The 13,299-nt window shown below is 40.8% G+C and overlaps 1 protein-coding gene across 1 annotated transcript in view; it reads left to right on the top strand.

Annotated features, from left to right (window-relative positions):
* Nucleotides 1-13,299, top strand: part of si:ch1073-358c10.1 (mitochondrial peptide methionine sulfoxide reductase) — a 45,643-nt gene that overhangs the window by 17,770 nt on the left and 14,574 nt on the right. Inside the window, exon 5 of the mRNA XM_037694540.1 lies at nucleotides 12,859-12,965. Within this exon, the coding sequence (XP_037550468.1) occupies nucleotides 12,859-12,965 (107 nt within the window). The remainder of the gene's footprint in view (nucleotides 1-12,858; nucleotides 12,966-13,299) is intronic.

Below are 13,299 nucleotides of genomic sequence, written 5' to 3'. Positions count from 1 at the left end.
TTTGTGACGTAAGAGGTTACTAGAAGTCAGAAAACAGCAAGAATTGTTATGGAACAGATTAAAAATGTTCTCAGAGACAGAGAGAGTTTTGTTTTGGCGAGTTTGGAGAAACAGGTGCCAACTTCTCTGTTGACGTCTGAGAGGATGTAAAACAAGACAGTTGTTCCATCAACTTGTCTGCTTCGACTCCTGACCTTGGAAAACGTACACTGCTCATTCAAAGACAGAAATCAGAAAATGCATAATTACTCTGTAACAGGCCTTAACATGAATTCTACTTTGCATAAGCAACTAAAAATCATTGTTACTGTTTTACAGTTAATAAAATTGATTAGTTCACTGTAACATCTAAAATATTTGAACTAAAACACTTTGATTATCAAACATTTGTAAAACAGGAATGATAATAGAAAAGAGAGTGTTCTTTCACTTGATTTTCAAGAAAGAAAGTCTCAGGATGGGTGAACCTGTATTTCTGGATTCAAATCAATGAAATGACAGTTTCTGTCCCACAAGGTTCTTAAGGTCAAGGGTTTTGACCTTAGGCTTAGTTTTGACATCAGGTCAAGTTCACTACAGCTTTTAACAGAAAATGTGGACAAGTTGGTCTTTTTGGCCAAAAACGTAAAACTTGACTAGTTATATTGTAAAGTCTGTTGTTGCTTATTGTTCTGGTTCTGACTGTTATTGTATTTATTAAGATTTTCATTATTGTTTGTATAGTTTATTTATTGTAAAGAGTGCCGTTTATTTAAAATATTATCCAAATGGGTCATTTATTTTTATTTTTATACAAACTTATTTTTTCCTTGGCATATTTCTAAAATAAACATTTTCTAAGTCTTCATTTTGGCCTTTTTTGTACCGAAAATTAACCGAACTGAGCCCTCCCTGAAATTGAACCGAACCAAAATGTGATTTTTAACGTACCGTCATACCCCTACTGTGGACAGGAAACCCTTGATAAATTTAAACTTCTGTACCTAGTTCTTGTTTTTAAAGGTCACTGAAGAAGTATTTTGTCCAATCATTCCATCCATCCATCCATCCATCCATCATCTTTACCTGCTTCTTCCTTTTTGGGTCGCGGGGGTCACTGGTGCCCATATCCAGCAGTCACTGTGTGAGAGGCGGGGGACACACTGGACAGGTCTCCAGTCCATCACAGGGACACATAGAGACAAACGAGTCAAACCATTCACTCTCTCACCTAGAGTTAATTAAGAGTTACCAATCAGCCTAACATGCATGTTTTTGGTCTGTGGAAGGAAACTGGAGTACCCGGAGAAAACCCACGCATGCACGGAGAGAACATGCAAACTCCACCCAGAAAGGACTCCGTCCGGAATTCGATCCAGAAACCTTCTCGCTGAGAGTCAGTAGCTCTACCAGCTGTGCCACCTCTGTCTAACCGTCCAGTTTTTGGAGAAGTAAAAGTTTAAATTAAAAGCTCAGAATGATTAATATTCATGTCAGGGATGAATAGATGCAGCTGCAGCTGTAGACAGGATGTGCACTACTGCATTACTTGGATATTGCGTTGCAAAGGCCTGCAGACCCAACTTCTCTTCCTGATGTTTTTGTTCACTTAACTACTAATAAAAATTTAACATCTTATGTGGCTTTTTTCTGCCATACACTCACTGCATCCTTCTTTTTGCTGCTGTTTTAACAATGCAACCACTTTTTTGCTCAACATACTTAAACATTGTCACCTTATTCTTTTCTGATATGTCCTCCCTTCTCTTCCTGTCTTTTGGCACTCAATCTTTTGCTCCCTTCATGTTTTCAGATTCTTTCCCAGCCTCCCCCCACACCTTGCTGGTTTCACCTGCACCCCCTCCACCCTTGTCCACTTTGCAGCGAACAGAGTGAAGGGGTGAGTGAGTGTGCAAACGGCCCGGAGCCTGTCGGTACATCCGCAGAGCAGCGCTCTGAGTCGACCGCTCCCTGAGGCCATCCGCTCATCACGCAAACACACTCGCATCCACTCATTCCTCTTTTATCTCTTAGTCACCATCTCCTCCTGCTCCTCATCCTCCCCCCACATCTTCCCTGCTCTTCTGTCTCTTTCTCCAACCCCCCACCCGTATTTGCCGCCCTTCATCTTAACAACCATGGCTTTCTCACCCTCCTTTGTTTCCTTTTTGACTCTTTTCCTCCCCTGAACTTCCTCTTCCATCGTTGCCTTCATCCTCTCATTTTTTGAGGCCATGCAGTATTTATGGTGTGGGCTGCTGATGCTGCGTCAGTGAACAGGCAAAGCGGGCATGTACCGATAGACATGAAAACAAATGCACAGCTAAAATGGCCAACGCAGCTGTCCTCATTTGGTAACGTCTGCACGTATGCACACCTTCATCCTTGGAAGTTAGCGTTGGTGGAGCCACAGTAAAAATAAAAGATACTGTAGATCTTTGAACAAGCTTCAAACTGCATTTTAGATTATAGTGCTAATCATAACATAAGTTTTGAGATATTGTTGCTGCTCATCTTTTAGATTAGTAAAACTTCTTGTATCCTCATTGAACATTTTGTATTTCTTAGGGCAAATTGATATAAATCAAGCTGTCTTCCATCTGGCGTTGATTTTTCTCCTGACAGCTGAAATGAGCATGAATATTCCTTTTATATAATCTCTTAACCCCAGCTGGCTGCGACACACGCCAATTCCCTGTTGGGGTAGCCCCATATTCCCCTGTGTCACCCCATCTTTCAGTGTTAGGGGTACCTCTCCAATCTAAAGCAAACCCCTCCCTCGAGAAAACCTTGACCTCTGACTTCTGGCCTCACCTACCCCCCACACTTTTAATTCGACCTTTTTCCTCTCGTGGTTGGCTGATGATGGCGTGCTCATTACCAGGTGTCAGTTATTACATCGTCACACGTGCTGACGGACATAATTTATGGAGATTGCAGCACATGTGTATGCAGCGCGGGGGGTTGAGCTCATTTGATTGTGATGAAGTTTTAAAAATTTAAAATGGACTCCTTTTAAAGTAGCGCCTTGCTTCGAAATTAAAAATGAGGGGTAAAGAAAATGTGACCTAGATGAACAAAGACGGCAACGACTTCCAAAATAAGAAGTAAAACTTTCATTTAAGCTTGGATATACAGAAGATCTCAGCTTCGGTGTTTAACAATATTGTTATTTATGTGTGTGTGTGTGTGCGTGTGTGTGTGTGTGTGTGAGTGTGCGTGCGTGCGTGCGTGCGTGCGTGCGTGCGTGCGTGCGTGCGTGCGTGTGTCATCCTAGCAAAACATTTAATGAAAAGATTTTGGTGAAATTCTCAGAAAGTAATCAATGGGTGTTAATCTATAGCTTCATAACTTCTGGAGTCAACCAAATTTAAGATGGGTATTTACATAAAATGTTATAATTTAAACAGGCTGCACAGAAGTCTGTTGGAGTCAGCCTCCCCACCATCACAGACACCTCCAGATGCAGGAAGAGGGCTGCCTGCATCATGAAGGACCCCACTCACCCAGCACACACTTTGTTTGCCCCCGCTCCCCTCAGGCAGAAGGTTGAGGAGCATTAAGTGCAGAACTACTAGGCTGAGGAACAGCTTTTACCCTGAAGCTGTTAGACTCATGAATCCCTAGTCAGCAATAGAGTTGCACTCAGGTCCAAATAATCCGAACCGACTTGGCCCCCGCCCGCAGTCATCATCTCCGAACCCCACCCGATCCGACGAATTAACAGTAATTACAGGTCCGAACCCGAAAAAAAACAAGTAATTTTTAATTAAGCTTACCACTGACTATTATTAATAGTTGGTAGATGTGCGCAGCTGAGTAAAGGGGACAGACGATCAGAGCTGAGGAGCCGTCAAAGCACATTAAATGCTTCCCCTGCTTCTGCCTGCATTCTGCATGATTCAGACATGGACCCTGCTCTGACGTCGGATATTTTGTGATTTCTCCTGTTTGTGTCGTCGGCCGCGCGCGTCAGCTGAGTGCAGCGGCTGAATGAACGTCCATTTGGGCTGATGGATCGCTGGCTGTAGTCCATCTGAAGCTTAACTGAACTTTTTAATCTGGTTCGGGCGGGGCCGGGCTACAGGTTCGGGTTAGAAATGACGGCTCTAGTCAGGATCATCACTGTGAAAATTACTGTGAAAAAAATCACTTTAATGTCACTTGATTGTTGATATGTGCTGCTGACTATCCATGCTGCTGATCTCATGCTGCTGATCTATTTCATGTTACTGTGTTCATTCGTACTCATCTGCTCACACAGACTCATGTTCGTGCTGCTGTTGTTCGGCATATGTTTTTGTACTGTTAGTATATTCTTAGTTTAGCGCATTTCTGAGTTCATATATTTGATCTTATTACTTTTTTCTTTACCATTTGTATTTTTGTTGGATGTAACTGGGACCCTGTGTACAAATTTCCGTTCCTCCTCATGTACCACATGTGATGTGAATGACAATAAAGACACCGTGACCTTGACGTTGATATAAATATTGTGCTAAAATTGCGTTTGGTAGTAGCTGAGAATCATCGTCAACACATAAACTGAGAGCAAACACATTCAAGGTTTACTTTAGTTGAGATAAAAGTGTCATGCACAAATGCATAACTTGTCTGTAGATAAAGAAAATGTGGCTTTCACTAAAAATCAATATTTGTTGTTTAGTTCAGAGCCTCTAAGAACTGAATAATGGATTTTTTAAGCTGTTGTGTAATGTGCGTTCTGGATCCACACACACAGTTTTGGAGAAAGTTCTATTGAAATGTCTCAACATCGACCGTAGCCTCTCAGCTGAAAACGCTACAAGGTAGCACTTGATTTATTTGAAGGAATGTAGTATTTGATATTGTGCAGGCTGTTTTTTAACACAATATTAACTAGATGCAGCTAAAAAATAAACACTTGCAGGCCAAAGTCACAGTGCTCAGACAGCGTGCCCTGAAGCATGAGCTAATCACGTTAGTGAGTGCCACTGCAATAAACAGAAAACAGGAAAAAATACAGATTAAAGCTGTTTGCAAATGTGAATTTCAAACTATATCTGCTGTTGTTTCATCGCATATTTTCTCTGCGAGATTGCAGTGCACAGGATATGTAATATGCACCGTAAGTCAATTGTACTTTTGCTGAGGCGGACCCATTTTGGACCTAAAATCCACTCTCTTTGCATTGTCACCATCGGACAACAAGCAGGACATCGCTTTGTTTTGCTTCATTTATGTGTGTGCGTGCGTGCAGGTGAGTGGATGTGCGCGTCCGCTGGGGACGCTCCTACCATCCTAGCTCTGAACTCTGCCTCTGTCTCCAGCGCGATAGGAGCGGCTTACATAAGAACAGGGCAAAAATAGAAGTTGAGAGAGGAGAGGAGGAGGAGAGCGCTCTGCTGGCATGCATGCAGTCGTAACGGGACCGCGGGGCACGGCACAAGCCTGAGTACTATCACACACATTCGGGGAACACTGCACTTATCAGGAATTGCACTTCTTTTCCATGTGTTTTCCTTAAAAAAAAAGTTAAAAACAGAATTTCTGTCAACGCCAGATAATTTCTGTTGACGTTGGCAGACTTATACTCCTCTAGACCTGATTGGATAAATAATGGTGCACGATGATAAGACGAGTTGGAAAGAGGGTATAAAAAAGAAAGAAAAGGCAACGACATTAGATTTTTTGTTAGTGCTCACTCTACCACAGTCTAATTGCAATACTCTGCCAAGTGTGATGAATTTGAACTCTCTTCAGATGTTCTTTTGCACTTAGAAGCATGCACAAAGTTTCCAATTAAACAGCATCATTTCATATCGCAGACACTGGCAAAAGCTCGACTGTCAAGTTAAATATTTCTCCTCTGTATTTTCTTTTTCTTTTTGCCTCGTTTTGAATCGTGTCTTGTTTTGCATCACTTGTACACGTGAAACACAGAGGGAATGAATGAGCTCATAAAGGCAGAATAAAATTGCGAAATGAGGTTTATCTCAGTTTTCGTGTCAATAATGAATGAAGGAACTTTGTACAATTGCTATTCAGATAAAAGGTAGAGGACAAGAATAGAAGCAAGAGCCGTGTTCAAACAAGAACCCTCATATTTCCACGTTTTCCCCCTCAGCTTTTTCTTTCTACCCTCCCTTCCTATATAAATTCTTCTTAGATTAGCATTATTTTTAATCTGATTACGGTACTTTCTTTATGGTTTTCCTCCTGAAATGCAAAATCAGGCATCACCCATATCTTGTCACCTAAAAACATACAGTAAATTTAACATTTAGCAAAGAGAACATATGGATTCTAGAAATAACTAAATTTGCTGTCAAAATGGGCAAAACCCAGAGAAGAAAGGTGAACTGAAGAAATTTCTAGAATCAGGCAGGTAAAGTGAAGTTTGAAGTCTAGAAAAATGACAGGCTTTTATCCCTAACAGCCAGCAGGGACAAGCTGAGTGGAGCCATTTTTTTTTATCCTTTGCAAAAGATACACTGGAAGAGATTTTACAGAGTTGCATGAATTCTCAGCGGGTATGAACACAACAAAAAGTGTTTGCGTGTACATTTGTGCCCACTGGTTTGTGCATGAACGTCTCGGAGAGTGGAGCTACTCCCTCAGAGACCTGAGATGCCCCTTCAAAACACCCACTGACAGTTTTTGACTTCGGCTACTTGATTTAAAGGGGCCACGCTAAAATTCTCCGTTTTCAGGAGGGGCAGTTAATTAACATTTTTGGCTTTCTGTGTATAGGTCAGTGACCTCTAAAAAGCAGTGTGTGCATGTGTGCGTGCACAAACGTGACCCCTTGCCCCTCCTCTTCTGCCCACCCCCATTACCCTCTGCTTTGAGAGGCGAGGCTCTCATGCATAATGCAGCGAACAGGGAGGTTCTCATTAATAATTACTGCCGCCTTTGATGGATGCAGAAAATAACGAAGGGGGCCTTTAAAAATAGAGGATGAGAGAAGTGATGAAGGCGGAAACATGTATACCAAAGGTTCCTTTTTGGATGGTTGTCAGTATAGTCTTGGAAGTTAGTGGTATCAAAAGATGGGGTGATATTTTTTTAATATTTTTAAAATGGGAGGAGCTTCTGGGTTTGTATTCTGAAGCATCATCCAGTTCTTTGTAACAAAATACTTAATTATTGTGGGATGTTAAACCTTTTCTCCTAGGAGGATTTTTTTTTCTTGTTGCACTTTAAAATTGCTTTAGTATAACTAGAGCAGTCAAACTAATAACTTTATGGTACATGAGTAAGCGCAGTGTTTCCCCTACCATTATACAGGCGGGGTGCCCCACCCCGTCAACAGAACTGAGCACCCCGCCTACCAAACTGAACTTGCCCTTCCCACCCCCACTCGGCACTGACATACCACTAAGCTAGCGGTGCAAAATACAGGCTCTCTAGCTAAAAAGCCAAAGGCAGCACTCACATCGCCTCTTCCCTCATGTTGAACGCCCCCCACCCCAGCTCAAAAACTGTTAGTACAAGCTGCGCTCAGACATGTCTCCGTCCCCCCCATCAGCAAAAATCATAGATGAGATGAGCACCCCGCCGTGGCAAGCTAACTAGGGGAAACACTGAAGCGGTAGGGCTGAACGATTTGGGAAAATATTCTACTTGCCTTTTTTTTTTACCTCAGTATTGCGATTTAATATGTGATTATTTTTCAGTGTCTTCTTCTCATGTATTTTTCAACAAACACAAGCAATAAATAAATCTGTTTCAGTTGCAAAAAACTCCACTGTTTTCAGCTCCGCTGCAACTCTGTTTTTGCATTTTTTTGTATAGCTCCGGGATAGCAACGTATGTGTGCACGAGGGCGTTCTGTACCACTTATCCACTGTGTTTACCAAAGATGTAATCCCAGGCTTGGTCACTGTATTAATGGGCATCATGTCTTTTGCTATGAACTCCGTCATTGCTCGAGTTATTTCCATGTGCAGTTTCAAATTATGTCCATACGGAGTAATACCTTAGATCAGTTCGGTCAGTGATCCCTGTCGGCTGCTACTTTGCTTACTTGAAGTTGAAACACTGGTCATTGGCATTCTAGCCATGCAACTTTCGTAAATGTCTTTGTGGTGTTTTTTAAGTGTTGATAAAGATTTGTGGTGTTACCTCGAGAGGTAGCAACAGCAGCAAGGCAGGTTCTGCACAATACATGTCGTTGTGCAGCGTCTTCTTTCTTTATAGCCAAAATAATTCCAAGCAATGGACGTGCTGCCCCGCTTTGGTACCAAACTTTCAGATGTATCAGCTTCTGTCAAGCCTGACGCCATTGTGAAACCAGTCAAAGCACAGTGTTGACTTCTCCCGCTCCCTGCTCTGCTTTGCTCCGATCTTCTCATTCGCAAGTCACGTAACCAGATCATGTGACCAGTCAAATTGCAGCCTTTGCGATTAGAAAATCTTGTTTTATCAAATTGCAATATTATTGAAAATACAATTAATTTTTCAGCCCTAGTAAGCAGCGTGTCTTTTCCACACATGAGCCTGTGTAATGTAGGTGTTTCAGAGAGAGTGGTTTGGGTCATCAGAATCACAGGTCAGCATGGACAATCAGTTAAACAGCAAAGTTACAATATGTCTGCCAACCATTCAGTGACAACCGAGGCTCTGTTGGACATTGTCAGTGTATAACAACACAGAGATGGAGAGGAGGATGATGAAGGTAATGATCTGTCATTATCGCTCATCTTTATGCTTTCATTACCCTCATTCGGTGAAGGATTACATTTATTTTGTAGTTTGGATGCACAGTTGGGTGAATGATGTTAGAAAGGTTTACAATAAGAGCAAATAAGAAAACAGTATGTGTAGGATGAAGTAACATTATGGAAAATACACTCATTTGATTGTTTGTGGCTTTTACCTTTATTTATTTAATTTTTTTTGTGCACAGAGAGATGCTGTTTAACACAAGCAAACATTATGGTAATGACTGTAAAACGTTTTCCTCCATCATCGGATACAAAAATTACCAAAGAATTAGTTATAGTGAAACGAGGTTTAGTATAATGGCATCCGTTGTTCTTTTTCTGCAGTTTCTCCACTCATGCACTACAGCTCTGACGTCTCCGTGTGTTCTGATAGAACTTCTTATGAGAATGGATCGCAAAGGGCTACAGTCTTCTGCTGTGAAGTGCACGGACAACAGCAGAAAATGAATGGACCCGAGTCCTTACCCACTGCTATTTAAATATAAAAGGGCTTTGGTTGTCCCTTTTGTATTTATATAGCAGACTGAGATGGTTTGGACATGTCCAGAGGAGGGACAGTGGGTATATTGGTAGAAGGATGTTAGAAATGCAGCTGCCTGGAAAAAAAACTAATGGAGGGGAAGTGGGAGTGGAAAATTGCCACTAAATGGACAAGTAGGAATATGGATCTGTGTACAGGTCCCAACAGGAATCTCTGCAATTCATCAATGCAGGAGTTAATATATTAGCAGATAGCAGAGAAGATTAGATGAGATTTCTGCACCAACTGAACTAAATGTAAAACAATCATCTTATGTTTATTGCAGCAGTATGTTTTTAATAAGTAATGCCTACAAGAGAAAACTACTACATGTGTTGAACTAGCGCCGATCAATGTTTCAAGCATCATCGCTACGTAAACTTTCTTCCATTTTTTTAGGTAGCATGAATTTATGGTTTCACATCCGCTTGACTGTCATCTTTACTAGTCCATCAATGGTCACCAGTTTCCTCAGTAAGCAAACATGTAGCCCAGATTTTTGTGGCAGCTTGGACTGTTTACTGACAGCGTACGTGTGATGACAAAACTCCCATTTATAAGATGGCACCAAACACACAGCAAGCAAAAAAAGATCCAGGGTTAGACCACAAACGGAGAAAGCAAAACAAGAAAGGTTGCTTGTTTTAAACTGCATGAAGAGGTTTACTACAATCCATATTTAACTGATCACACAGGCAAGGACACAAAAACAAAGTTTCTGTAAAAAAAAAAAAAAGAAAATCTCTCTTTCGGCTGCTCCCTTCTTCAGGGGTCACCACAGCGAACTAACTTGCACGAAGACTTGGCAATTGTTTTTACACAAGATGTCCTTCCTGACTCAATCACAGATCACCAAGCTTCCACAGTCCTCTGTGTGGAGCAAAGAGCTGCTATCTAGGGCTTCCAGGGGAGCAGATGGTGGGGGTTAAGGGCCTTGCTCAAGGGTCCAGAGTGGAGCAAATGAGGGTGGAGACAAGTGTGGGTGCTTCACCAATCCTACCTACATTTTTGATGTTGTCGGTACCGGGAGTTGAACCGGCGATCTTCCGATCGCCGGCCCACCTTCTCTAACCTCTGCGCCATCATTCCCCTAATGATGTGACAATTTACTAATTTGCATTTTTGGTTTTTGCCCGACTTCAGCTATATTTGGATGGCATTTTAGGAATTTGCTCCTAAAACTGACAACATGGATGCATTTTGTTTAACACCACTATTTATCTATCACATTAAACACAACAGCATTTAATATTGTTGAGGAACGTTTCAGTAAAGCAAATTCTGCGAGGCAGCAACATCAGTTATTGTGAGTTTATTCAGCGTGTGTCAGAGAGCAGGCGCTGTCTGCTCCGATTTGAATGAAGACAAGATAAATACGTATGGCTGTTGTGCTTGAACAGGCCTCGTCGCAGATAGGTTGTGACACTCTTATGATGTAAGGTAACATTTAATATACAGAGAACAAGAGATGCAGATCACTGTGTCGGGAAACGTGCTGTGTCAGTGGAGTTATTTACTCATGATGTAAAGAGAAAGCAAGAAAACTGATCTGTAAAAACTGGGATAACATAAAGTAATGTACAAAAAGTAACATTTTAAAGCATAAGATGAGCATGATTAATTTGTTAATATCCAAGGTATCAAAATTAAATAATGTTTTGCAGAAACAATGAAAGAGAAGATAGAATGAGATTGCCAAAAAAGAAAAATATAGATCCAAAAAAGAAGGGGCAAATGTGCCATGGTATTGACATTTTTAAAAATGTCTATAAAGTTCACATTTGTTTTCAGAGTTCAAAACTCTCACTAAGTGTCTTACAACTTTCTCTACTATATGACTTCAAAGAACCTTGTTAAAAATGCATTGACATTGTCAGGGGTTGTCAGTACAAACTTTAAACACAAAGCTTTTTGCTTAAAGCAGTGGTTCCCAACACAGGTCCTTGAGGAACACCATCCTGCATGTTTTAGTTGTTTCTCTGCTCCAACACACCTGATCAGTGATTTAATTACTTCATCATGTTTTGCAGAAGCCCATTAATTGTCCGTTTATTTAAATCAGATGTGTCAAAGCAGGGAAACAGCTAAAACATGCAGGATGGTGTTCCTCAAGGACCTGTGTTGGGAACCAACCAGCTTAAAGTATATGCATTTGATTTCCCCCCAAAATATATTTTTTCAAAAAAAGGTAAAGAGGAAGGCTAACGAGGAGATATATGGATGCAGGTAGAGAGGGCATGGAGGTAGTTGGAGTGAGAACAGAGGATGCAGAGGACAGAGTGAGACAGAGGAGGATGACTCACTGTGGTGACCCCTGAAGAGGGAAAAGCCGAAAGAAGTAGAAGAAGATATGCATTTGATTTTCAAACACTGTAAACGTGCTTAAAATGTCTATTTATTTAATCACTTTTGACCACAGTTTGTCTCCGTTAAGAGCACAGATTTATTTGTTGGTGTGGAAAAAACAGAACAAATCATATTTGTTTTTATTTTTATATAAACGGTAAATAAAATCGTTGCGCATAAAATGAAAGATGTCTCAGTTGGTGGAAAAGCAGCAGATAATTTTCATCTATGTAGCACAGAACCGTTTGGTTTCATTGTTACCACTTTTATGCGGTTTATTTGGAGCCTCAGCATATGGTGACAAAGATAACTCTTTGAAAGAAGCAATGGTGAGCTACCTGCCAAGCGCCAAACAGAAGATGAAGACTCCGAGCAACCAGCACTTCCTACTGAAAGCCAGCTATTCCCCTCAGGAGTTTGAGAAGCAAAACAGAGCTAAAAGGAGATGGAGTTTTCAAACTCCGATTTGTTGGACGAGCGCACACTCCAAATGAATGCCAGTGTAGCCGTGTGTTTGATGGATAAACAAGCGTTTGCCAAGATGTTAACAACTTTGTAAGGTGATTAGTTTTCAGTGTTGATTTTATAACCTGATGTGTACCAGAAAACTTATAGAGGTATAAAGAAAAATGACTAAAGCGCATAATCAGGTTTTGAGTTTACATTTATCTTTACAGGGTTGTGTTAATATGTAATAAAGTTTGCAGTAGTTTATCAAGTCACTGATTGTGACATGTAGAAGAAGAGCAAGCTAATCGGATGGTGCTGAAGGACACGTCTGTTTGAGGCTGCGCTGGCTGCAGCTCATAACAAAAGGCCAAACACTCAGAAACACAAGGATTTACAGTGAGAGATGAGGAACAGAATGACTCTCTCCAGCAAAAACAAGAAACAAAGCCTTGGGGCGATGAAGTGTGAGAGATAATAACAGAGAGGCTTGCCACTGATGCCTTCATTGATGCCAGAGCTGCTCAGGATTGTAGCATGTGAACAGCTTAAGAGGTGACGGCAGCCGTTTAGCTTTCTAATCAAGGTACACTTGACTTGGGCTTCTTCCAAGCCCACTGATGTAAAGCTGATGAAAATGTTGTCAGTGCCACATGGAAAAAAGAAGAAAATGCACCTAAATGATGCTGAGCTCCCCTAAAGAAAACCCAAATCTGCTGTGATCTTCGTGGTTTTTCAGATTCGTAAATTTAAGATGCAGAATGATGATTACATGCAAATGATGTTAGGTCTTATGGGATTGTATTTATGCTTTTGTGTTTTTTTTTTTTTTTTGCTCTGTATGTGTGTTTTATGTAGGCATGAAACAGCATAATGACCGTGGTACACAGTATCGATCAGCCATTTACACATCCAACCCCACGCAACAGGAACTCGCACTGAAGAGTAAAGTGATCTTCCAGAAGGTTTAACACACACACACACAAAGAAGTTTATTTTTTATTTTATTTATTCAAGCATGGTTTTACATCACAACAAACCATAAGTAAACTTATAGCAGAATATCAAAAGATGACAAAATATTTATTTGCTGTTAGGTATTAAATGTATTCTTAAATGCATCATCCTTATTTTGTACACTTTAACTAAATAAATCAGTTTTTTATAATAATTTTATCTTGTCAGCAAGGTTACATTTATCAAAATATTTTAGCCATTAAAAAACAAGTGTCATTTGTCAGTTACTGTAATTTAAATAACGATAACAAGGTCGTGTGGCACAGGGGCTGCACAGCTGCA

Source organism: Nematolebias whitei, chromosome 21, assembly GCF_014905685.2.
Source record: "Nematolebias whitei isolate Nwh7 chromosome 21, NemWhi1, whole genome shotgun sequence".
Classification (NCBI taxonomy): domain Eukaryota; kingdom Metazoa; phylum Chordata; class Actinopteri; order Cyprinodontiformes; family Rivulidae; genus Nematolebias; species Nematolebias whitei.
This window is presented reverse-complemented; position numbering and strand designations above follow the sequence as displayed.